At 35.2% G+C, this 25,883-nt stretch overlaps 1 protein-coding gene across 2 annotated transcripts in view; it reads right to left on the minus strand.

Moving 5' to 3' along the window:
* Window positions 1-1,896: 1,896 nt before the first annotated feature.
* LOC143238666 (dual specificity protein phosphatase 22-like) overlaps window positions 1,897-25,883 on the minus strand; it is a 67,157-nt gene continuing 43,170 nt past the window's right edge. For both annotated transcript variants that reach the window (XM_076479086.1, XM_076479085.1), the window contains 3 exons: window positions 14,229-14,353; window positions 8,318-8,489; window positions 1,897-2,731 (listed from right to left, as the gene is read on the minus strand). In XM_076479086.1, the coding sequence (XP_076335201.1) occupies window positions 2,549-2,731; window positions 8,318-8,489; window positions 14,229-14,353 (480 nt within the window). In that variant the 3' untranslated portion in view covers window positions 1,897-2,548. The remainder of the gene's footprint in view (window positions 2,732-8,317; window positions 8,490-14,228; window positions 14,354-25,883) is intronic.

Consider the following 25,883-nt stretch of genomic DNA (forward strand, 5'->3'; position numbering starts at 1 on the left):
CAGTGTATAACGTGTTTAATATAATGTATACAGTGTATAACGTGTTTAGTGTAATGTATACAGTGTATAACGTGTTTAGTGTAATGTATTTAGTGTATAACGTGTTTAATATAATGTATTTAGTGTATAACGTGTTTAGTGTAATGTATTTAGTGTATAACGTGTTTAATATAATGTATTTAGTGTATAACGTGTTTAGTATAATGTATATAGTGTATAACGTGTTTAGTGTAATGTATACAGTGTAATGTATTTAGTGTATAACGTGTTTAATATAATGTATTTAGTGTATAACGTGTTTAGTGTAATGTATTTAGTGTATAACGTGTTTAGTGTAATGTATTTAGTGTATAACGTGTTCAGTGTAATGTATTTAGTGTATAACGTGTTTAGTATAATGTATACAGTGTATAACGTGTTCAGTGTAATGTATTTAGTGTATAACGTGTTTAGTGTAATGTATACAGTGTAATGTATTTAGTGTATAACGTGTTTAATATAATGTATATAGTGTATAACGTGTTTAGTGTAATGTATTTAGTGTATAACGTGTTTAGTGTAATGTATTTAGTGTATAACGTGTTTAGTGTAATGTATACAGTGTAATGTATTTAGTGTATAACGTGTTTAATATAATGTATACAGTGTATAACGTGTTTAGTGTAATGTATACAGTGTGTAACGTGTTTAGTGTAATGTATACAGTGTATAATGTATTTAGTGTATAACGTGTTTAGTGTAATGTATACAGTGTATAACGTGTTTAGTGTAATGTATACAGTGTAATGTATTTAGTGTATAACGTGTTTAGTATAATGTATACAGTGTATAACGTGTTTAGTGTAATGTATACAGTGTAATGTATTTAGTGTATAACGTGTTTAGTGTAATGTATTTAGTGTATAACGTGTTTAGTGTAATGTATACAGTGTATAACGTGTTTAGTGTAATGTATACAGTGTAATGTATTTAGTGTATAACGTGTTTAGTATAATGTATTTAGTGTATAACGTGTTTAGTGTAATGTATACAGTGTATAACGTGTTTAGTGTAATGTATTTAGTGTATAACGTGTTTAGTGTAATGTATTTAGTGTATAACGTGTTCAGTGTAATGTATTTAGTGTATAACGTGTTTAGTATAATGTATACAGTGTAATGTATTTAGTGTATAACGTGTTTAGTATAATGTATTTAGTGTATAACGTGTTTAGTGTAATGTATACAGTGTATAACGTGTTTAGTGTAATGTGTTTAGTGTATAACGTGTTTAGTGTAATGTATTTAGTGTATAATGTGTTCAGTGTATAACGTGTATTTAGTGTATAACGTGTTTAGTGTAATGTATTTAGTGTATAACGTGTTTAGTGTAATGTATTTAGTGTATAACGTGTTTAGTGTAATGTATAGTGTATAACGTGTTTAGTTAAGTATAGTGTAATGTATTTAGTGTATAACGTGTTTAGTGTTTAGTGTAAAGTGTAATGTATTCAGTGTATAACGTGTTTAGTGTAATGTATACAGTGTAATGTATTTAGTGTATAACGTGTTTAGTATAATGTATTTAGTGTATAACGTGTTTAGTGTAATGTATTTAGTGTATAACGTGTTTAGTGTAATGTATACAGTGTATAATGTATTTAGTGTATAACGTGTTTAGTGTAATGTATTTAGTGTATAATGTGTTTAGTGTAATGTATACAGTGTGTAACGTGTTTAGTGTAATGTATTTAGTGTATAACGTGTTTAGTGTAATGTATACAGTGTGTAACGTGTTTAGTGTAATGTATACAGTGTATAACGTGTTTAGTGTAATGTATACAGTGTATAACGTGTTTAGTGTAATGTATTTAGTGTATAACGTGTTTAGTGTAATGTATACAGTGTATAACGTGTTTAGTGTAATGTATACAGTGTATAACGTGTTTAGTATGTTGGTCAAATAATGAAACATTATTTAAACGTATAGAAGTTTCTGACTTGAAATGTCAACTAGTCTGAAGGTTAAAAAGATACAATATTTCTGTTAAGAGTTAGAAACTGTTCTCACAAACGTGCGGTCAAAATAAAGAACAGTTTGAGCATTATTGTCCCCTTACAGTTATACATTTAGTTAGAATGAATACCACAATACAATTCACGACTTACACGTGATCTCAAGGAAGTTATCACTATTATGGTAAAGAAGAAATGACCTTTCAGAGAGTTATAACAAAACCTTAATTATTGTTTTTATAAAGATCTAGTTAGCTCCACCACTGATGTAAACTTACTGATCAGAACTTGTGTCAAATGCTGAGAAAACCAGAACAGAAAACAATTTTCTAACAGGTATTCAAAAATTTCAACGTGAGATTTGAACAAAGTACCGTGCTAATGTGAATGAACTGGAGATGAAAGTGAGAAAATATCGAATATCAAATTTAGATTAATAAGTAAAAACCAATACTTATTGGTTAAAATTGAAGACTATAATTATTTGTTAATAAGTTCTTTTTTTCAATAACTTCTCTGAGGGTCCGCCAGGCGTAGAACGATTCAGAGCTCCTTTAAAAAGGACGGGCGTTCTCGTGACCCGGAGCACGACGTTTCGGTGAAGGAGGAATGGGGTGACTCCGACAGGGCTCCATTAGGCGGATACAGTTATGATAGGCCATCAACAGCTTTCGGCACTCTCTCTCATCCGCGTGGAGCTCGTGATCAGGATAGTTTGTTCTGAGTCGCTTTCGTTCCTGAAAGTTTACCTTCTGTGGTTATTCAAATAACACGTGTTTCTTTAAGAATTCACTACTATACTTTTACTGTAGAATTAGAATGTAGTTTACTGTAATTACACTTTTTTACCTATAATAAATATGAAACACAACAAAACAGCGATGTACGATTCATATAAAGTAGACACAACAAGACCAGTGTGATAACTTATCCACATCTGCACAGTGGTGCTTCTAATTGTGGACTAAACAATGACACATTTAAATTAGAGGATTTTGCTTCCAGTGCGTCTAAATCAGAAAACAACGATATGAACCTGCCTGTCTGTTCATAGACAATAAACACACAATAACAAACTGGATGTGACTGGTGTGTTTGTTCATAGACAATAAATACACAAGAACAAACTGGATGTGACTGGTCTGTTTGTTCATAGACAATAAATACACAACAACAAACTGAATGTGACTGGTCTGTTTGTTCATAGACAATAAATACACAACAACAAATTGAATGTGACTGGTCTATTTGTTCATAGACAATAAATACACAACAACAAACTGAATGTCACTGGTCTGTTTGTTCATAGACAATAAATACACAACAACAAACTGAATGGGAGTGGTCTGTTTGCTCATAGACAATAAATACACAACAACAAACTGAATGTGACTGGTCTGTTTGTTCATAGACAATAAATACACAACAACAAACTGAATGTGACTGGTCTATTTGCTCATAGACAATAAATACACAACAACAAACTGAATGTGACTGCTCTGTTTGCTCATAGACAGTAAATACACAACAACAAACTGAATGTCACTGGTCTGTTTGTTCATAGACAATAAATACACAACAACAAACTGAATGTGACTGGTCTGTTTGCTCATAGACAATAAATACATAACAACAAACTAGATCTGTCTTTTCTGTTTGTTCACAGACAATAAATACACAATAACAAACTGAATCTGACTGGTCTGTCTGTTCATAGACGACAAATACACTAACAAACTGGATTAGGCAGATGTATCTCAGGATGGTTGGTATGGGTTCTAACATTTTTATTAATAAAGCAGAGAAAAACGTTTCGACCTTCTTAGGTCATCCTTAGGTTAACCTGAAGCCGTCCTGAGATACATTTTTACTTCAAGTGGGGTTCTCGTCATCACAAATTATTTCACCATGGATCAGACCTCTCTCCTTGTTTATAGACAATAAACACATAAACAAACTGAATTAGAAAAAAATCTGTCTGTTCATAAAATTAAATACACCAACAAACTGGATGAGTTAGACCTGTCTATATATAGAGAATAAATGAGCCACTTCAAACCAGAGCTAATTGGAACATGTGATTTTGAACCGCACCAAACTAGAACTAACTGATACATGTATTCATCGAACCCCTTCAAACCAGATGTTGACTCTCAAACCACAGTGCTTATTAAGTGTTTAAATAACACGTGTTTATTAACAACAAGTTAATTTCGTTGTCGAGGACTGTTGTTCTTTGTCAAACGTTAGATCTGAGTTATTACTGTAATGGGGAGTTAGAAAAGAAACAGTCAGTGCTCTTACTCGGTTCAAAATGCTTTAATATTTGTTGAAACAATTGTCACACGTGGTATGTAAAACGTACGTAAGAAAACCTATAACAATGTACTAAGATCAAGGTAATGTATTACCTTACTAATAGAAGACATTAAGGAGGAGCTGAAAATGACATAACACTTAGGCCTAAGTCTGAAAAAACTCCCTTTGTTTGTATTTCTAACAAAGGTTGTTATATATACAACAACACGTAAAAAAAGTAATGCCATGTTAGTACAGCTATTATTCATAATTATTGATGGTATTGATACTAGTGTTAAAATACTAAAATAACAAGATTAGATTCGTTTGTAATTACGTACAAAGCTACACAATGAACTATTTGAGCTCTTCCCATTACGGGTATCGAAACCAGGTTTCTTGCGTTATACGTCCGCAGAAATACCGCTATGCCACTTGTGGGCTGAAAGGTAAGGAAACGAGATAGAAATGACCAGATAACGACACAACACTTGGTGGTTTTTAACGCGGTGCAAACTGAATGTGGGTGTGGCCAGCGTTCCACCCATTCCTACTTCGTGTGTTTTTTCTAAGTTGGTAATTATTCAAACTAAATGAACAGTGCGTATAGCTAAATTCTGTTGTAAGCTTTGTTTCAGCAACCAAGTAAAGATATATGTATGTAATCAAACTACGTGACCCTAACGAAATATATTACGTCGTAAGAGGGGTAACTGATGTTCGAAGTGTGACAGGTAGCTGTAGTGGTCATAATTTCCTTAAGAGGAATATTAAAGGTATCAAAGTAGTAAGAAGCGGGTTAACAAAGTAGTATTAATATTGTTAACTCTGAAGATTGATTGAGTATTTAGAAAGGATCAGCTACTGATAAAACTCACTTCAAGACTTTCATCAAAGTTTAATGTGCAGCACCACGCAGTAATGGGTGGAACTATGGTACTACCAACTTTGAGGGTGACTGTGCCAACACCCAATAAATGTTGCAATGTTTTCCCACCCATGCATTCATTGTTTCCTTCATTTTTGATGCTCCAATTGCTTTTCTTCCTATTTTAAAATATTCACAGTTGTTTCATAGCTTCTCTTGGTATCAAGTCGAGATTTGCGACTGTAATGTAAATAACTTTCACGTATAAGCCCCCAAATAGAGTCTCTCAACATGTTTTCGTTATACGCTCCTTGGTAGCGACCATCAAAGTCCAGTATATCTTAGTGGAAGCGCTCGCCTTGCTCCTCTGAGTATGCTCCCATGTTCTCCTTGAATTTATCAAGATGAGCATTAAGGATATGGACTTTCATGGGCATCCTGCAGCCCATTTTGCCTTAGTTCTTCACCAGAACCTCAACCAGTTCAATATAATCTTCAGCCTTGTGATTGATTGCCCAAGAAACCCCGAATTGCTGCAACAAAGCTGCCCAAAGCTTTTCTTCCCTTCCTTCTGAGGTTCTTGGTGAATTATGTGAACTCCGGGATCTTCTTTATTTGTGGTCCAACGAAGACACGAGCTTTGACCTTTGCCTCAGACAGCTAAGGAAAGAAGTCTCGAAGGTACTTGAAGACTGCAGACTTCTTATTAAGAGCTGTGATAGATTGTTTCATAAGACCCAATTTTATTTGCAATGGTGGGAACAACACCTTCTAGAGGTTCACTAGTGGCTCACACTTGACATTTTGCCTCCCTACAGAGAACTCGGTACGTTGTGGCAAGTGCTTCCTGTTGTAGTGCGCTGCGGTGTCCCTGCTGTTCCAAAGGCAAAGCTAACAGGGAAACTTGATAAAGTCTCCTTGGAGACCCATCAGGAATGTCACTATTCTGAAGTCTCCAATAATCTCCCAGCCATACTCATCAAATTTCAAGGCAGATGCTGTGACAGAGTACTTTTTCGCTCCTGTCTTGATAAATTGTCCACATACATAGCAGAATGTGTCTGGAGAATACTTGCAGCTTCTTGATGCCATCTTTGATAAAATCAGATAGGTTTATGTGTTCACTTAGGCAGCTAGCACTAAACTGAAATGGTAAGTGGTGAGCCCCAGTGTGTATACATATATACATATATATATGTATTGCTATGGAAAATTCTAAAAAGTTATTTAAAATTATTTTAAGTTCAAGATAATTCTCTATCAGCTACTCAGCACTGAATCTGCCTGGAATATTCTGGAAAATGAATAAATTGGAAAATTTTATTACCCAGGTTACAAAAGCAAAGTTTGAAGAGAAAAATAGGTCTTTTGCATTTACTTTAGCCATAAATAATTGGGAAATAACACGTTTTGCCCAGGAACAAGAAAAAGTAAAAATCTTGTTACATAGTATAATTGGACACAAGGGTGAGTTGTGTTCTAGATTAATCTTCTCGTAGCATTTTTCAGAGCTATCTCGCGATAGTTTACGGCTTTCGCTGATATCTTTGCAATAGATTCTCTTCCATGACAACCTTTTCTTTGGCTGGATTAATGTCTAATTGCTTCACATATTCACCATTACTGTATCTTACCTTATCTCTATTCTTACAGTAATCTTGTAACAATGACGTTTCAAGATTATTAACGTAAGATTTTCACCTTTTCTCTCATTTCATTTCCTTGAAAAGCATATTTTAAAAATCAAACTGAATCAAGTACAAACTTAGATGCTAATAGTTCACATGAAGTCTTAAAGTTATACAAATTTTATACAACTTGTACTTCTTGTTTTCAGTTCAGAGAGCTGGAAAAGCTGTGTTAAGTTTCGACAGAGGTAGAGTTTGTCTTCATATAGAAGACTCACGTCTTTGGCATCATTTGTACATACTTTTACTGATATGATAAAATTACTTTGTCTAACACAGAGTCAGATGTATTTTTTTTTTATCTAGCTGATATAGCTACAGGTTCATCACGTAGCGGGTGTACATGAACAATGGTGCATCCAAACATGATACAAAAACAGGTTGCTACTTGGCAACTCTTAGAGCGTACTCGTAATCGTAGAATGTAGCAACTAGTATATTGTTAGCTCGTTAGTAGTGTCGCAAAATAATTATTGTTATTACTTATCATTACCAAGGATGTAAGTAAAACTAACACAAAAGATTTTAATCAAAGTAGCATAATTCAATCATGTCCAGATGAGAGCTATGACAGAGCTATGCCTTTCCAACAACGTCATACAGTTAGTCAATCAGATAATTAGATTGACAAATTTGTGGATTTCTGAAATTTTTGTTTTTGCCTTACCGACTTTATCACGGGCTATTGTGGTTTGTTACTCTGTAGTCGATTTGTTTACCACTCAACACAGTGCTTACAAGGTTGTATTTGCATGCCGTTGACAGTGTGTATGATATTTGAATTTGTATTACACTCCATATTGTTACACTTCCTACTACAAACAATATCATACTTAGAATATACAATAATACTTAAAAATATAATGCTAGTTATCGTAGTATCACTAATATTCATTGAAACTACTTGTATACATAACATCAAATAAAAAAGATAGTTTTAGGCTATCGTGTACTATTATTAATGTTTATATATATATTACAATAAGGGAACAGGATAATTCGAAACTATAGGAAAGTAACACATATCATATTTAAAACCTTTAACTAAAATACATGTTTACTATGGGAGATGACAAACTAGACTCTAGAACACAGTTAACACTAAAACACAGTTACAGATACAGCGTGGATCTAATATGTTTAAGCCTAAATATAGTAGCTTTTGTGTCTAAGACTGAACACAAATAATTGTGTTGATCTTCAAATTACAAACACACCTGAAATGAAACATATCTCAACTGAAACAGTTAAGTCCTTGTTATTTCTTTTCATTCTACTGACGATCATTATAAATTACCTTAGAATCGTAAATAAAATTATAGACATAACGTTTCTAGGTCTAAAGAAATATTAATTAGATCAGGAAATGTATGACCTACCAAAAATACATGTTTTAGGATCAGTATATTTTGTTAAGTGACACATGGAACGAAGATTTACTATGTGACCGACTGATTATAGTTCTATACCTCTTTTACTCTACGCTGTTCGAAGTCACTCAGTTGCTTCTGGAATCCAAAGTTAGGATTGGCCACACTTCTAGCTCCACGGATAACTTTCAAGGCGTCCCTGTAGCTGAGAGAGGTCACGGACATGACGTAAGCCACTGCAATGGTTACACTACGAGACACTCCTGCTAAACTATAGTTAACAACATAACATTTGTAATTAAAAACGTCATTGTAAAGCAACAATTATAAAGTAAATCCTAAGTATATATAAGTTATCAAAATATAGTTAACTGGCGATAATAGAATTCCAGATTTTTGTACTTAGCAGTGACTCATAGGGAGAACTCATGTTATACATAAATCATATAGATTGAGGAAAGATATTATTACTTACCTTTCGTTAAACTAATTAAAGTATCATCAACTTTACGTATAAACCATTCATGTAATTTTTTAAAACAATATTGTAATTAAACATGAACTTCGGTCTAACAAACGTGTTTTTATAACTATAGCTTTGAATTAATTTTTATCAATTTATTATTTTTCTCAGAAGATAAAGTCAGTTTCCGTCATCGAAGTCTCATCGGTCTAACAAACGTGTTTTTATAACTATAGCTTTGAATTAATTAATATTAAACAATATTGTAATTAAACATGAACTTCGGTCTAACAAACGTGTTTTTATAACTATAGCTTTGAATTAATTTTTATCAATTTATTATTTTTCTCAGAAGACAAAGTCACTTTCCGTCATCGAAGTCTCATTGTTCAAAATATTGAATGATTTAGAAAATATATACGTGTGTTTACTTATATGTGTGTGAAGTTTTATAATGTTCATATCCTCCTTGTTTCCGTTGCTCACTCGATTATTATTAGACTTTCAATCCAATTAATATACAAAATCTTAAGGCTAATAAAGATAAGGAAACAAATATGCATTTTGCGTTATTAGACTCAACCACTTATTTGAGTAGAGCTTCGAAAGATGAAAATAAGAAAAGGGAAAATAGAAATAAAAACAATTTTAGTATTTAATAGGGAAAATGTGAACACTATGAAAATATTCTAAATATTAACTGGTCAAAAGTTTAAGACCATACCAAAAATAAGTCCTAAACAGGGTAGGAAATGCCCAACAAGAGGTCTCAGTAGTGAGTTGCACGGCCGTCATTGCGAATAAGTTGAAGCATTCGCTTTGGAATGGTCAATATAAGCGTTTGCAGAAGGCTGGCTGCAATGATATTCCAAGTGGTGAAGATGGCTTCACGAAGATCATGCACTGTTTGGAATTGACGTCCATTTTTATAAACTTCCCTTGCCATCTAACCCTAAACATTTTCAGTGGGGTTCAGTTCGGGCGAACACGCTGGATGGTCCAAAAGAATCAGGTTATTCGCCATGAAAAAATCCTTTATCCTGCGGGCATTGTGAATTGTAGCATTGTCCTGCTGAAAGATCCATTCGTTTCCACACAAGCGAGGACCTTCAGTCAATAAGGATGCTCTCTCCAACATGCCAATGTAGCCAACTGCTGTTTCACGCCCCTGTATAACTTGAAGCTCCATTGTGTCTTCGGTGGGATATCCTTATCGTGCCAGTAACGTTGGAAGCCATTTGGACTATCTAGGTTACATTTTTCTAATCAGAGAACAAAACCTTCTTCCACTTTTTTACGTCCCATGTTTGATGCTTCTCAGCAAAGTTTAACCGAGCTGTTTCGTGGCGTGGAAGGAGGCGTGGCCTTTGAAGACGTTTATGGATTTTAAAGTCTTTCTAACGTAGATGCCGTCTTATTGTTCTTGAGCTGCATTCTGCGTCTGTAAGGGCCTTAATCTGGTTCGAAGATCGGCTGGTGTCTTGCCGGAAAACTCGTTGAATCCTCCTGCTCGACATTAGCGAAATTTTCTTGGGCCGACTTCTTGAAATTCTCATTCCGTATCCCTAAGGGTCTTTTAAGAAATTTGTAACAGCAGTTTTACTACGCCCAATCTCACCAGCGATAGTTGAGAGAGACCTTGCTTTTGGAGCTCGAAAATTCTGCCACGTTCAAACTCTGTCAACTTTTTAGCTTTTGCCAGGTTTTTACTCAATATAACACAGGAAATGTCAGTGGGAGATGTTGACAACTCTAATGCTTGAACACAAATAACTAAATTTCGTTACGTGTTTCCCGATTAACGCTTTGTATCAGTATAGTCTTAAACTTTTAACCAGCTGGTATTTAGGCTAATTTCATAATGTTCACATTTTCCCTATTAAATGCTAAAGAAGTTTTTATTTTTATTTTCCCTTTTCTTATTTTCATCTTTTAAAGCTCTGCTCATATAAGTGGTTGAGTCTAACAACACAAAATGCATATTTTTTCTTTATGTTCACTGGCTTTAGGATTTTGGTCAGCAGTGTATATTCAGTTAAATAAACATTTTGAAAGTCGATCCAACGCCCCCCTGACCCTGTCTTAAAACGCTAAAAACCGTCATCTACGAAGACAAGAGAACAGACAGCCCACCGTCCAACTATGTGTTCACATACAAATATTGCAGCAAGCCTCATCTATGGTTCATCGGTTAGTTTGAGGTCTTTTAAGGCTAAAATCGGTATGCATAGTAGGCAATGTACAGATAGCTTATTGTACTTTTCTTTCTCTTCTTTATCGATGTTAAAAACAACAACAGTAATGTTGAAGGAATGTGGCAATAGTTATTATTGTAGTTAAGGACAGCACGATCACACTGATAATTATAACTCTATACAGTTAGCCAAATCAGTCACATTCGCTCACAGTATCAAACAATGAACAGCAAACTTGTCTCTTCACCCCTCTAACAGAAGTGTAAACAGAGCTCTGACATATTGTCTCTTCATTCTTCTAACAGAAGTGTAATCAGAGCTCTGACATCTTGTCTCTTCATCCCTCTAACAGAAGTGTAAACAGAGCTCTGATATCTTGTCTCTTCATCCCTCTAGCAGAAGTGTAAACAGAGCTCTGACATCTTGTCTCTTCATCCCTCTAACAGAAGTGTAAACAGAGCTCTGACATCTTGTCTCTTCATCCCTCTAACAGAAGTGTAGACAGAGCTCTGATATCTTGTCTCTTCATCCCTCTAACAGAAGTGTAAACAGAGCTCTGATATCTTGTCTCTTCATCACTCTAACAGAAGTGTAAACAGAGCTCTGATATCTTGTCTCTTCTTCCCTCTAACAGAAGTGTAAACAGAGCTCTGACATCTTGTCTCTTCATCCCTCTAACAGAAGTGTAAACAGAGCTCTGACATCTTGTCTCTTCATCCCTCTAACAGAAGTGTAAACAGAGCTCTGACATCTTGTCTCTTCATCCCTCTAGCAGAAGTGTAAACAGAGCTCTGACATCTTGTCTCTTCATCCCTCTAACAGAAGTGTAAACAGAGCTCTGATATCTTGTCTTTTCATCCCTCTAACAGAAGTGTAAACAGAGCTCTGATATCTTGTCTCTTCATCACTCTAACAGAAGTGTAAACAGAGCTCTGATATCTTGTCTCTTCTTCCCTCTAACAGAAGTGTAAACAGAGCTCTGACATCTTGTCTCTTCATCCCTCTAACAGAAGTGTAAACAGAGCTCTGACATCTTGTCTCTTCATCCCTCTAACAGAAGTGTAAACAGAGCTCTGACATCTTGTCTCTTCATCCCTCTAACAGAAGTGTAAACAGAGCTCTGACATCTTGTCTCTTCATACCTCTAACAGAAGTGTAAACAGAGCTCTGATATCTTGTCTCTTCATCCCTCTAACAGAAGTGTAAACAGAGCTCTGATATCTTGTCTCTTCATCACTCTAACAGAAGTGTAAATAGAGCTCTGACATCTTGTCTCTTCATCACTCTAACAGAAGTGTAAATAGAGCTCTGACATCTTGTCTCTTCATCCCTCTAAGAGAAGTGTAAACAGAGCTCTGACATCTTGTCTCTTCATCCCTCTAAGAGAAGTGTAAACAGAGCTCTGACATCTTGTCTCTTCATCCCTCTAAGAGAAGTGTAAACAGAGCTCTGACATCTTGTCTCTTCATCCCTCTAAGAGAAGTGTAAACAGAGCTCTGACATCTTGTCTCTTCATACCTCTAACAGAAGTGTAAACAGAGCTCTGACATCTTGTCTCTTCATACCTCTAACAGAAGTTATATTGTGAAACAGTAACACCGTGTGACTCAAAACTGAACGAGTCTCCTTTGCTGTTCCCATCTCACGGACCGAGCCATGAATTTCAGCATTATAAACGTTCAGGCTTAATCCACATCGGGATATCTGCTGAGCCAATCGAGGGGAATCGAACCCCTGATTTGAGCGTTGTAAATCTATAAACGTTGCGCTGTACTAGCGGGGGGCATACAGAGTTCTATTCAGCAAATATTAATTTTAAAAGTAACCAGAAAAAATGAACTAATATCGCGTAAATTTTGTATTTTAAAACCACTGAATATTTGTAGTTAAAATAAATAAAAAATAAGATTAAAAATAAATAATTTATTGTTTCTTATACTTTCAACAACTTCTTTTTGCACCAATTGTGAAGATAATGTAAAAAGTGTAACAGTAAGTTTCACATTTCAGGTTTCAAAGCTATAAAAGTGTTTATTTTGTAAATAAAGTTTGTGTTTTTCTCGTAGCAAAATCATATCAGGCTATCTGCTGTGTTTACCGAGGGAAATCGAACCCCTAATTTTAGCGCTGTAAAGCCGTAGACTTGTAACTAAAGAATACAATCATGAATATGTGAAGTTTGAGAGTAAAAAAACAAACAAACAAAAATGAATCTTGTTAATGGTTTGCTGGTTGCTAAATTAAATCAAAATGCGTAAGGAATTAGGAACAGTGGAGACTGTGATCCCAGAATCAGTCGATTAGGAACAGTGGAGACTGTGATCCCAGAATCAGTCGATGTGTAACAGTCTTTACTTATTGTTTTCAAACATGTTTACAAGACTAGTTACAAATATGGTACCAGTCATTTTGTAGTTTTCCTAGAAAAACAGTACTGGCTTTATTAAGTGACAGTTAGAGAATAAAAAGAACATACTTCTTGAAATAATCTAGTCTAATAAATACTACATAACCGAAAGATAGAGTGAGGGGGAAAGTGTGTGAAGAACACACCCTGATATCCCAAGAAATCACATTATTCTGGTACCTAATTCCTCATCAGCATGAGTGGTTATGTTCTTCAAGTAAGTAACTATTTTTGTCTTCAAATTAAGAGCTGTACGATTTTCATAACTTACTGAATTGGTTAAAACTTTACGTTAAAAATAGTTAATATGATATTTATGTTTTCAAATACACTAGGGGCTACGTGTGCTGTGTCCACCACGACCATAAACCCAGTTTTTAGCATTTGAGCCCTCAGACTTGCTTCTGAGCCAGTTAAAGGTTGCTGTTAGGTTGGGGTTAAAAGATCCTCAATAAATAATTACATACTTCATTACTTGTATTTGATCACTATGTTGTTTTTACCACTTTTTAGTCCTAACTGATGGAATTGGTCATGATGACGAGAAACTGAAGTTAAACTGAAAACAAAAACATGTAATTAATGTTTACCAATTATTATATGAAATCTGACAATCTGGTAGTTAAATGAGTCTGTGTTTGGAGGATACATAAATACTAAAACCATGAAATAAAATGTAAAATCATCCTAATATTACTCGGTTTTTGTTAGTGTGAAACAGGATCGAGCAAGTAATCTTCATTTGCCTCTGCTAGGTCGAAGGTCACGTTTTTCATTCATCAAATCACTGAAATATGTACTTCATAGTTAAACATAGTTTCTTAAAGAAATAGTGGGAATACACTCCTAAGAAACATATATACAAATAATAAAAAATAAAGACGCACGTGTTGTTCTTAACTTTTAAACAAAGAGAAAACGATTATTTTGTAACGAGATACTCACCAGTGAACGAGCACGTTCCCTCCATTAGTGCGAGCCTTGTGGATAAAATCGTTGCATCGAGAGAAAAACTGGATTAAGTTTTGATACGGTGTATCAGATGCTTGTATACATAAATATTCTTTGTCCTAGAAATATATGTTGATAAATACAAAACGATATTTAACTTATATTAAAATTTTACTCAAATTAAAATAATAATTCTACAAATTTCACATCTGATATAATTTAAAACGTCACAACAATGGACATGTGGTACGACGACACATGTTAAAATCAGAAATAGTTAATGTGTACAAGTACGTAGTGTAAACTACTTATCCTAACCATTGTCCAGTCTTCACACACACACGTAGTGTAAACTACTTATCCCAACCATTGTCCAGTCTTCACACACACACGTAGTGTAAACTACTTATCCTAACCATTGTCCAGTCTTCACACACACACGTAGTGTAAACTACTTATCCTAACCATTGTCCAGTTTTCACACACACGTAGTGTAAACTACTTATCCTAACCATTGTCCAGTTTTCACACACACGTAGTGTAAACTACTTATCCTAACCATTGTCCAGTTTTCACACACACGTAGCGTAAACTACTTATCCTAACCATTGTCCAGTCTTCACACACACGTAGTGTAAACTACTTATCCTAACCATTGTCCAGTCTTCACACACACGTAGTGTAAACTACTTATCCTAACCATTGTTCAGTCTTTGCACACACGAAGTGTAAACTACTTATTCTAACCATTGTCCAGTCTTCACACACACGTAGTGTAAACTACTTATCCTAACCATTGTCCAGTTTTCACACACACGTAGTGTAAACTACTTATCCTAACCATTGTCCAGTCTTCACACACACGTAGTGTAAACTACTTATCCTAACCATTGTCCAGTCTTCACACACACGTAGTGTAAACTACTTATCCTAACCATTGTCCAGTCTTCACACACACGTAGTGTAAACTACTTATCCTAACCATTGTTCAGTCTTTGCACACACGAAGTGTAAACTACTTATCTTACGACTGTTCAGTCCTCACACAGACGTAATGTCAACAACTCATCCTTATTACTATCTAGTCTTCACACACACGTAGTGTAAACTACTTATCCTAACCATTGTCCAGTCTTCACACACACGTAGTGTAAACTACTTATCCTAACCATTGTTCAGTCTTTGCACACACGAAGTGTAAACTACTTATCCTAACCATTGTCCAGTCTTCACACACACGTAGTGTAAACTACTTATCCTAACCATTGTCCAGTCTTCACACACACGTAGTGTAAACTACTTATCCTAACCATTGTCCAGTCTTCACACGCACACGTAGTGTAAACTACTTATCCTAACCATTGTCCAGTTTTCACACACACGTAGTGTAAACTACTTATCCTAACCATTGTCCAGTCTTCACACACACGTAGTGTAAACTACTTATCCTAACCATTGTCCAGTCTTCACACACACGTAGTGTAAACTACTTATCCTAACCATTGTTCAGTCTTTGCACACACGAAGTGTAAACTACTTATCTTACGACTGTTCAGTCCTCACACAGACGTAATGTCAACAACTCATCCTTATTACTATCTAGTCTTCACACACACGTAATGTAAACTACTTATCTTTGTACTGTCCAGTCTTCACACACACATAGCGTAAACTATTTATCCTCACCAATGTCCACTCTTCACATACACGTTGTGTAAACTATTTACCCATACCATTGTCCAGTCTTCACACACACGTATGGTAAACTACTTATCTTTAGCACTGTGCGGTCTTCACAAACACGTATGGTAAACTACTTATCTTTAGCACTGTGCAGTCTTCACACACACGTATGGTAAACTACTTATCTTTAGCACTGTGCGGTCTTCACAAACACGTATGGTAAACTACTTATCTTTAGCACTGTGCAGTCTTCACAAACACGTATGGTAAACTACTTATCTTTAGCACTGTGCAGTCTTCACAAACACGTATGGTAAACTACTTATCTTTAGCACTGTTCAGTCTTCACACACACGTGATTTGAACTACGTATTTTTACCACTGTAAAGTCTTCTCGGAAATCCACGTACCTTCAATCTGCTTTTGACTGTTTTATCGCGAAACTATACAAGAGGCTATCTGCACTTTGTTCATCACGAAGAATCGAACCCCAGATTTTAGCGTTGTAAGCCCGTGAACTTACCGCTTATCAACTGAGGGATTTTCCAACCTGTAAATACTGTTGTGTTATCACTTCATTTATGTAGTAATTCATTAGATTCATGTTAACATGAAAATTGCAGTTAAAAATACATCGACTGTTTCATTGGTGTTTTTCTTTTGTTTTTTTTTAGATAATTTCATAAAAGAACAACATGACTGGTTTATAACTTATGGTGAAATCATCTTTATTTCACATCAAAGCGTTGTAGTCACGTGAACTGTGAAAGAAGTAGAAACGTTTGTGAAACCAAGAGCGTATGTTTTGTTACAATCCTTTAAATACGGTATAAACACACACGCAAAGAAACACAGCACATAAACAGCAAGACATAATAATTTATCTAGCATGTCATAAATATTAAATACGTAATATCCAAGGAAACTAAACTAAAAATAAAACAAGATAAATTTGCTTTGGAGGCATTTCCAGGAAAGGCAGGATAACTAAAGAATAAAACAATACAAAAAGCAGACCCTACTAATCTACTCATGCGAATAAAATAACAACAATAACAAACGTAAACAGAATATACTCGTTTCTTTAGGACATCGTTCATGGTAAAGAAACCAGATGTAAACATGTTTTCTCATTACACGAACTACATGTGTAAACCCATTTTTTAACTGTCATGTGCTTTCTTATGTACGTATAACACAAGCAATATTCTGTAGAATTACACTGTCTCTACATTTTATATATCTCCTGTGGTCTTGTCTGTGTAACAGAAGTAACATATGTGCTCTATTTAATTATTATATGATTTATTTTAGTGTGTGTATGATAACAGTAATACCTGACGTGTCCTTCAATCCACACAGAGTTAATATTACAACAGAGTACGGAAAGTCTGAACATCTCATTCACATCCGGGTTTTCCAGGTTCACATTTGTCACGGAGGTTTCAATATGGTCATGAATTCAGGTTTGACGTTTCTTATATGTTCCTAATAGCATAAATCACGATTATTTTGTAGTTTTGAAATAAAAATGTCAGTTTTTTTTTTAAATAAATGATCCTGGCCGTTTCTTTTGTTTGATAAGAGAATATGTTAAACGTTACAATATAAAACTAAACACACACAGAACTAACCAAACACAAAACTTACCGATTGAAGGTTCGTTTTTCTTCAAGTTAAAACTATTCTGTTACATAGATCTAAGAACAAACTTACTGTTCTATTTCCTACACCGATCAAACAACAAAGTTACTGTTCTATTGTCCCACGTGGATCTAACAAGGAAGTTACTGTTCTATTGTCCCACGTGGATCTGACAACGAAGTTACTGTTCTATTGTCCTACATGTATCTGACAATAAAGTTACTGTTCTATTGTCCTACATGTATCTGATAATAAATTTACTGTTCTATTGTCCTAGATGTATCTGATAATAAAGTTACTGTTCTATTGTCCTACATGTATCTGATAATAAAGTTACTGTTCTATTGTCCTACATGTATCTGATAATAAAGTTACTGTTCTATTGTCCTACATGTATCTGATAATAAAGTTACTGTTCTATTATTCTACATGGAAGAGTTTTTTATTTTTCTACAATTGAGCCGTACAGTTTAGATAAAAATACACTAAATGTGTTGGTTTTCGTTGGTGTTCAATTTATTATGGGCCGTAATGAAAATGTAATTCCATAAGTATAACTGCTTTCGTCAGAAATGTAAGGTGTAGATGTGAGCTTCTGACCACACACAGCCAACAAATTATCTTTTCTCAAAACGATGCAGGGAAAGTACTTGTTTCCTTATAGGAAAGCCAGACCGGGATATCTGCTGAGTCCAGCGAGGGGTGCAGAGAAAGACTGTTTCTTAAATTAATACAAAAAGCGTGAATATTAAAGGTGGCGCTTCGTGTGATTCGATTACAATCAAATGCCTGTAGAAAATGTATACTGTTCGTCTATAAATAGGTGAACAGTTAACGTAGAGTTTATACAAAGAAATACGTGAGTGGTTAAACATCGACGAGCCAGAAATGTCAAATTATTTAAACAGGTGAGGTTAATGTGTTGTCACAAGACATAGAAACATTTCAGGTGAAAAGCTAAAAATTCATAAGTCAGGCATTGTCAACATTTTGAGTCTCTAAGTTTCTGTGATTTATTGAAAATCTTTAATCCTAATTCCTATAAAACTACATATGTACTAGCGGGAGGGAACTAGAACTCGTAGTAATGCTCGTTATATTATGTTATTCACAATCAGAGAGTGTTATATGAAACATGCATCCAACTCTTGTTATTACGACCTGTTGTCTGCCTACAGTCCACTAACGACGAAGTTACATTTCGATACAAATTAGAACAATGCTTAACAGATTTTAACAAATCTGTATAATGATAGCAAAACAAACGGTAAGGGTATCGATTATGAAGTGTCGGAGAACTACAAATTAGTGTCGTTTGGTTGTTGTATGTCTCACACATAAAATAAAACCTTTTAATTCATAATATGTACATGTCCACAGTAGTTTAGCGGTAAGTCTATATATGGGCTTATATATAGACTAACACTAAAAACTGGTTTTAGATTTCTGTGGGGAGATAACCTACCGTGTAGCTCTGTGTTTAATAACAAACGAGCTGTTCACTCACACACAGACAAGTGAAAGCGATACCCCTTTTGTTAGGGAGTAAATATTTGCTTGAATTTCGGCTCATTGTTAATAAAAATATAGGTTTAAATAGTAATATAAAAACACAGTATTTAATCCGATGATATTGTGACAACACGACCAGATGTTTTATTTTCAACATGATGAAGGACCATCTGCGCTAGCCGTCCCTAATTTAGCATTGTAAGACTGGAGGGAAGGCAGCTAGTCGTCACCACCTACCGCCAACTCTTGCGTCACTCTTTTACCAACTAATAGTAGGATTAACCGTCACATTATAACGCCCCCACTGCTGAAAGGAGAAGCATGTTTGGTGTGACGGGGATTTGAAACCACGACCCTCGGATTACAAGTCGATTGCCTTAACCACCTGGCCATGCCGGGCCACGATGAAGGAAGAGCTAACTTACTTTCAACATGATGAAGACAGATCTACCTTATTTTCAACATGATGAAGGCAGATCTACCTTTCAAATTTGCTCGAGTTTCTTGCATTAAAACTAAATTACGTACAGTCATAAGAAAAAGTTAGGACACCCTATGAAAGCCTGTGTATATTTGTAACATTTTTGGATATATAAATATTTAATCTCAATTTTAACATTACTGAGAGATTATAGGAATATAACTAAACAATTAATACTGAAGAAAATACTTTTCAAGATATTCTGTAAATGTAATTCTACAAAAATGCATATTCTAACTGAGGAAAAAGTTAGAACACTCCCACATTTATTTCCACTTAAAATGGATAAACTCACACACACAGGTGTATCACACCATGTGCACATGATTAGAAGATCGTTACTCAGAATTTTGAATGAGGCTTACATTTAGTTTGGTGTGCTCCTGACTGTTGAAGTGAGAGTGAGCACCATGGTGAGAGCAAAAGAGTTGTCTGAGGCCTTCAGAAAGAAAATTGTAGCAGCTTATGAGTCTGGTAAGGGATTTAAAAAGATCCAAAATATTTTGAAATCGGCCATTCCACTGTCCGGAAAATAGTCAACAATTGGAGGGCTTTCAAAACAACTGCCAACATGCCCAGGTCTGATCGTCCAAGCAAGTTCACCTCGAGAACAGACCGCAACATGCTAAAAGAGGTTTCCAAATACCCTAACATGTCATGCCGGGACCTACAGCAAGCTCTTGCTACTGTTGATGTGAAAGTGCATGCCTCTACAATCAAAAAGAGACTGCACAAGTTTAACTTGAATGGGAGGTGTGCAAGGAGGAAACCTTTGCTCTCTAAGAGAAACATCAAGGCCAGAGTGAAGTTTGCCAGAGAGAATGTAGACATAGACCAGGACTTCTGGAATAATGTTCTTTGGACAGATGAGCCCAAATTTGTATTATTTGGACACCAGAACAGAGGACATGTTTGGCGTAAACCAAACACAGCATTCCAGGAAAAGAACCTCATACCAAATGTGAAGCATGGAGGTGGAAGTGTCATGGTTTGCTGCTGCTTTGCTGCAGCAGGACCTGGACAGCTCACAATCATAGAATCCACCATGAATTCTACTGTGTATCAGAGGGTGCTTGAGGATCATGTGAGACCATCTGAACGAAAATTAAAGCTGAAGCGGAACTGGACTCTGCAACACGACAATGTCCCAAAAACATACCAGTATATCCACCAAGGACTGGATGAAAACTTAAGAAATGGAGAGTCCTGGAATGGCCGAGTCAAAGCCCAGATCTTAATTCAATTGAGATGCTGTGGGGTGACTTGAAACGGGCTGTACATGCAAGAAACCACTCAAACATCTCACAGCTGACAGAATTCTGCATTGAGGAGTGGGGCAAACTTTCTTCAAACCGATATCAGAGACTGGTAGATGGCTACAAGAAGCGTCTCACTCCAGTTATTTTAGCCAGAGGGGATAACACTAGTTATTAGGGGGTAGGGTGGTCCTAACTTTTTCCTCAGTTAGAATATGCATTTTTGTAGAATTACATTTACAGAAGAACTTGAAAAGTCTTTTCTTCACTTTTAATTGTTTAGTTATATTCCTATAATCTCTCAGTATTGTTAAAATTGAGATTAAATATCTATATATCCAAAAATGTTACAGAAATACACAGGCTTTCATAGTGTGTCCTAACTTTTTCACATGACTGTATATAATAATTTCAAAATTCCATAAACGTCTTTATTCACGTGCTTATATTATATATGACAGATGTGTAACTGAGATTCAGATTTGTAGTTATTGATTGTAACTTCAACTGTACAGTGATAATAATTAAGAGAAGACCATATTTTATTTTACATAGTTTCTAATGACAAACTTGACGTAAACCATCGGATTTCATTTCGAACGTGATGATGAAAGCTACCACGTAATTGAGACTCATTCAGATGTACTATAGCAGAGCCTGGAACAAGTTAAATATAGGGACGGAAAAAGATGGTTTTTACAAGCGCTCTCCAGTTGCATAGTAGCGTGTCTTTGGGCGTACAACGCTAGAATCCGGGTTTCGATACCTCTGGTGGGCAGAGAACAAATAGCCCATTGTGTTGCTTTGTGCTTAGCTATAAACAAACATGTTATAATCACTGATATTTGTAACCCATGACATATAGTTATTTTAATATGTGAGAATCCGATTCGATGGTCGTAAGTACAACAGATGAAATAAAGCTACCAACTCTCAAAAACGAAAATAAAAGTTGTCTTTTTTCAAGATCCCTGGTGTCTCATTCGTGAAATTAATGGCTTATACTGCAAATATTTTAGGTTTAGTCCCTAAAGTAAACAAAGCTCATTGTTCGGGTGCGTACTTAAACGAACCTTCACAAAAGTGCAATGTATGAAAATAAAAACAGTCGATATAATTAAAGAACAAACAGTAAAATGTATCTTTACACAGAGAGAATCTATCGTAAGTTTGAAAATAACGACTGTATATTTAACGTTTTCTTTTTAAGTAACATACCGTGATGTAGTTAAGAAGATACAAGTAATGCGATATTTAATGCACGAACAAAATTGTATGTTCAATTATGTGTAAAGTTTATGAATTATAAATTAATTGAGGCTTAAGACAACTTATATAGTTTGATTTATATAGTGTCTTTATTGTTACCTTAACTGATACATGTTTCTAACGGTCATGTCCTTGGAAGTATAGTTAAATTGTTTATATTTTTAATTGTATTTAACTACCAGTGCGTCTAAAACAGTGTTTATCACCAAATTTCAGTTTCAATCGAGTTATTAGCGAATATGATGACACACTACCTTCGTTTGTTTGACTCGTTTTGGAATTTCACACAAAGCTACTCGAGGGCTATCTGTGCTAGCCGTCCCTAATTTAGCGGTGTAAGACTAGAAGGAAGGCAGCTAGTCATCACCACCCACCGCCAACTCTTGGGCTACTCTTTTACCAACGAATAGTGGGATTGACCGTAACATTATAACGCCCTCACGGCTGGGAGGGCGAGCATGTTTAGCGCGACGCGGGCGCAAACTCGGATTACGAGTCGCACGCCTTACGCGCTAGGCCATGCCGGGCCTGTTTGAAGTAACTGTCGTAAACACTTTTTACGTTACGTAATAGATATCAACCGATTGTAATAATTTACTGTCTTTGTTTGTTTGAAGTTAAGCATAAAACTACACAATTGGCTGCCTGTACTCTGTTTCTAGCGTTGTAAGTCCGTAGACGTACCGCTATGCCACTTGGGGGTCGTACTGTTCTTACGCAAATAGTTTTGGTAATAATTGTTCGCATCCTGTGTGTCTTCACTGTTTACTACACATTTAGGTTTTTTTTCTGGTAATTGTTACTGGTGTATTAGCAGAGCTGTATATTTAATTTTTTTCCTCAAATGGAAGATACCCATGAGTCACGTGATGTGTCTAATAATTCTATATCTAGTGCACACGTGGAAGGAGATAAGTTAATAATTAAGGAGTTTCAAGAAACAGGTGAAGATATATGGGTTTCAAAACCCATAACGTATGGTCTCCAAAAGGTTATATTTTGGACATAAATTCCAGTAAATAATAAAATAGTAATAATAAAAACACAACAAGGTATTTTCGTTAATTCCACAACGTCTCACCAGATGAGGTACATATCGTGCGTATTACCTCAAATATCAGTCATTTAGTCGCTCAACTTTAACATATAATACACCATCATGGTATCAGTACAGTGTAAAGGTTGGATAAAAAACAACACAAAAAACCAATGTGGTTCACAAGGAAAAAAACATAAATATAGCAACACGAACTATAAAAACTCAGCAGCTATTACATCTATGACGTCATATTTTATCAGATATTCATAATATTATGACATCTAATAACCATCTTCTACTTTTAAGACTGTCCATCAAACATGTCTAAATATGGAAAACTCAAGGTGAAGATACAGTTCTCTTGACATCAACTAGTAAGGTTCTAATAATATTTTAACGTGGACATTGTGGATTTTAACATTTATCATCCAGGCTCTATGTTGCTATAGCTGTGGGAATCGAGAAGAAATAATGTGAACAAGGGTGTGCATCTGTAGTTGGTACATGCCATTCTGTTATCTAATTTTGAAGAACTGACCACGGGAAGACACGCAGTCACGAGCACATTATCATCGATATTCGCTACCCAGTGGCTCAGCGGTATGTCTGCGGACTTACAACGCTATAAACCGGGTTTTGACACCCGTGGTGGGCAGAGCACATATAGCCCATTGTGTATCTTTATGCTTAATCCAAAACAAAAACAATCGTCATTATTCATACTAAAAAACTGATTGTCACTTGTATAACGCACCCATAGCAGAAAGTGCGGGGAATATGTTGTGTTATCGCAAAAATTGGAAAACGGTCCACCAACTTCGAAATCCGGAACTCTATCATAGGGGCTTGCAAGAGGAGACCCTATTTGGAGAAATACATCTATCCCTAAGGAATATATAACGAAACCCCACTGTTCTTTAGAACTATGGAATAAAACCTCCGTTGTCCCTTAGGGCTATGGAATAAACCCAACACTGTCCCTTAGGGCTGTGAAATAAACCCTACACTGACCCTTAGGGCTGTGGAATAAACCCTACACTGTCCCTTAGGGCTGTGAAATAAACCCTACACTGTCCTTTAGGGCTGTAAAATAAAAGCTCCACCACTTTCCCACACGCCTATGGAACAATTCAGTTACTAACAATAAGTATGTGAGAAAATAAAACAGTCGAAGTGACTGTAACAGAATAAGAATTTATAATAAACGTTTCATTAGATGGCAAATAAAAATCGTTTTACAATATATTCACCACACAACTATTTTTCCATGTGCAATAATTTCAACAACTTCATTCTAAAGCTTTTAAAGTTTTGTACACCGTATCTACTATTGTTTTTTTTTAAAACATATCATTCTCTGTAATGGTGTATATAGAATATGCTATGATAAACCGTTTTATTAATAAGTTCAATTACTGTTTGCATAAATACTTGACTGAAGTCTGAGAGAAATAGACTACACGTGGTTCTGTTTATTATGATCTATTCGTTTGTAAATAGTTAATATATTACAGAAGAGAATGAAATCGAAATTTAAGATAATTTAAAGTATTTTCAATTTCATTCAGAATTTGTGATTTTACGAGAAGTATCGATCGAATCACTATGTTACCTTCTAACACAATTTTAGACGACACAAGTATGTTGAATTGTTTTGGCAGAGAAGTCGTCCGTCGGAGTTAAAATGTAATATTGTGAGTTGGACACAAAAGGTAATAAAATTCAGGTATAGTATTAATATTATTTACCTTTTCAAGAAATCTAAAGATTCGATCCTCTGCTACAAGGATTTTCTACGGGTGAGTAAACCACATTCAATGACATAATGTTGGATAAAAGCAAACTGAATCAAATGTAAAGGCTAAAAAGTTAAAGCTTAATTCATGGACCACATTGTACTACCGGGTTAACAAATGTAAAGTCAGGTGCAAAGGTTAAAACGGTATTTCTTTTAAACAACGAACAAAACCTACTGAATCTGAAACGGCATCTTTGTTCTATTGTCGACCATTTTAATTATTCCAGATAATTCATCGAGACAAACCTAAAACTGTTTAACATTTTAATGTTTTCAAATAACTTTACTTAATTAATCCTATATCGTTTGAATTATGTAAAATTATTTCAATTACAATATTGAAAAGTGGACTAGAGATCAGGAACACCTATAAAAAAAAAGAAGCCACGAACTTCACATGAGCAGTTCCAAGAAATAGTAACCAATATCTTTGTTTTCACCTTTGGAAGTTTCACCACAAAAATCCAGATGAGCAGTTCCAAGAAATAGTAACCAATATCTTTGTTTTCACCTTTGGAAGTTTCACCACAAAAATCCAGATGAGCAGTTCCAAGAAATAGTAACCAATATCTTTGTTTTCACCTTTGGAAGTTTCACCACAAAAATCCAGATGAGCAGTTCCAAGAAATAGTAACCAATATTTTTGTTTTCACCTTTGGAAGTTTCACCACAAAAATCCAGATGAGCAGTTACAAGAAATAGTAACCAATATCTTTGTTTCCACCTTTAGAAGTTTTACCACGAACTTCAGATGAGCAGTTCCAAGAAATAGTAACCAATATCTTTGTTTTCACCTTTGGAAGTTTCACCACAAAAATCCAGATGAGCAGTTCCAAGAAATAGTAACCAATATCTTTGTTTCCACCTTTAGAAGTTTTACCACGAACTTCAGATGAGTAGTTCCAAGAAATAGTAACCAATATCTTTGTTTTCACCTTTGGAAGTTTCACCACAAAAATCCAGATGA

Source organism: Tachypleus tridentatus, chromosome 13, assembly GCF_004210375.1.
Source record: "Tachypleus tridentatus isolate NWPU-2018 chromosome 13, ASM421037v1, whole genome shotgun sequence".
Classification (NCBI taxonomy): Eukaryota; Metazoa; Arthropoda; class Merostomata; order Xiphosura; family Limulidae; genus Tachypleus; species Tachypleus tridentatus.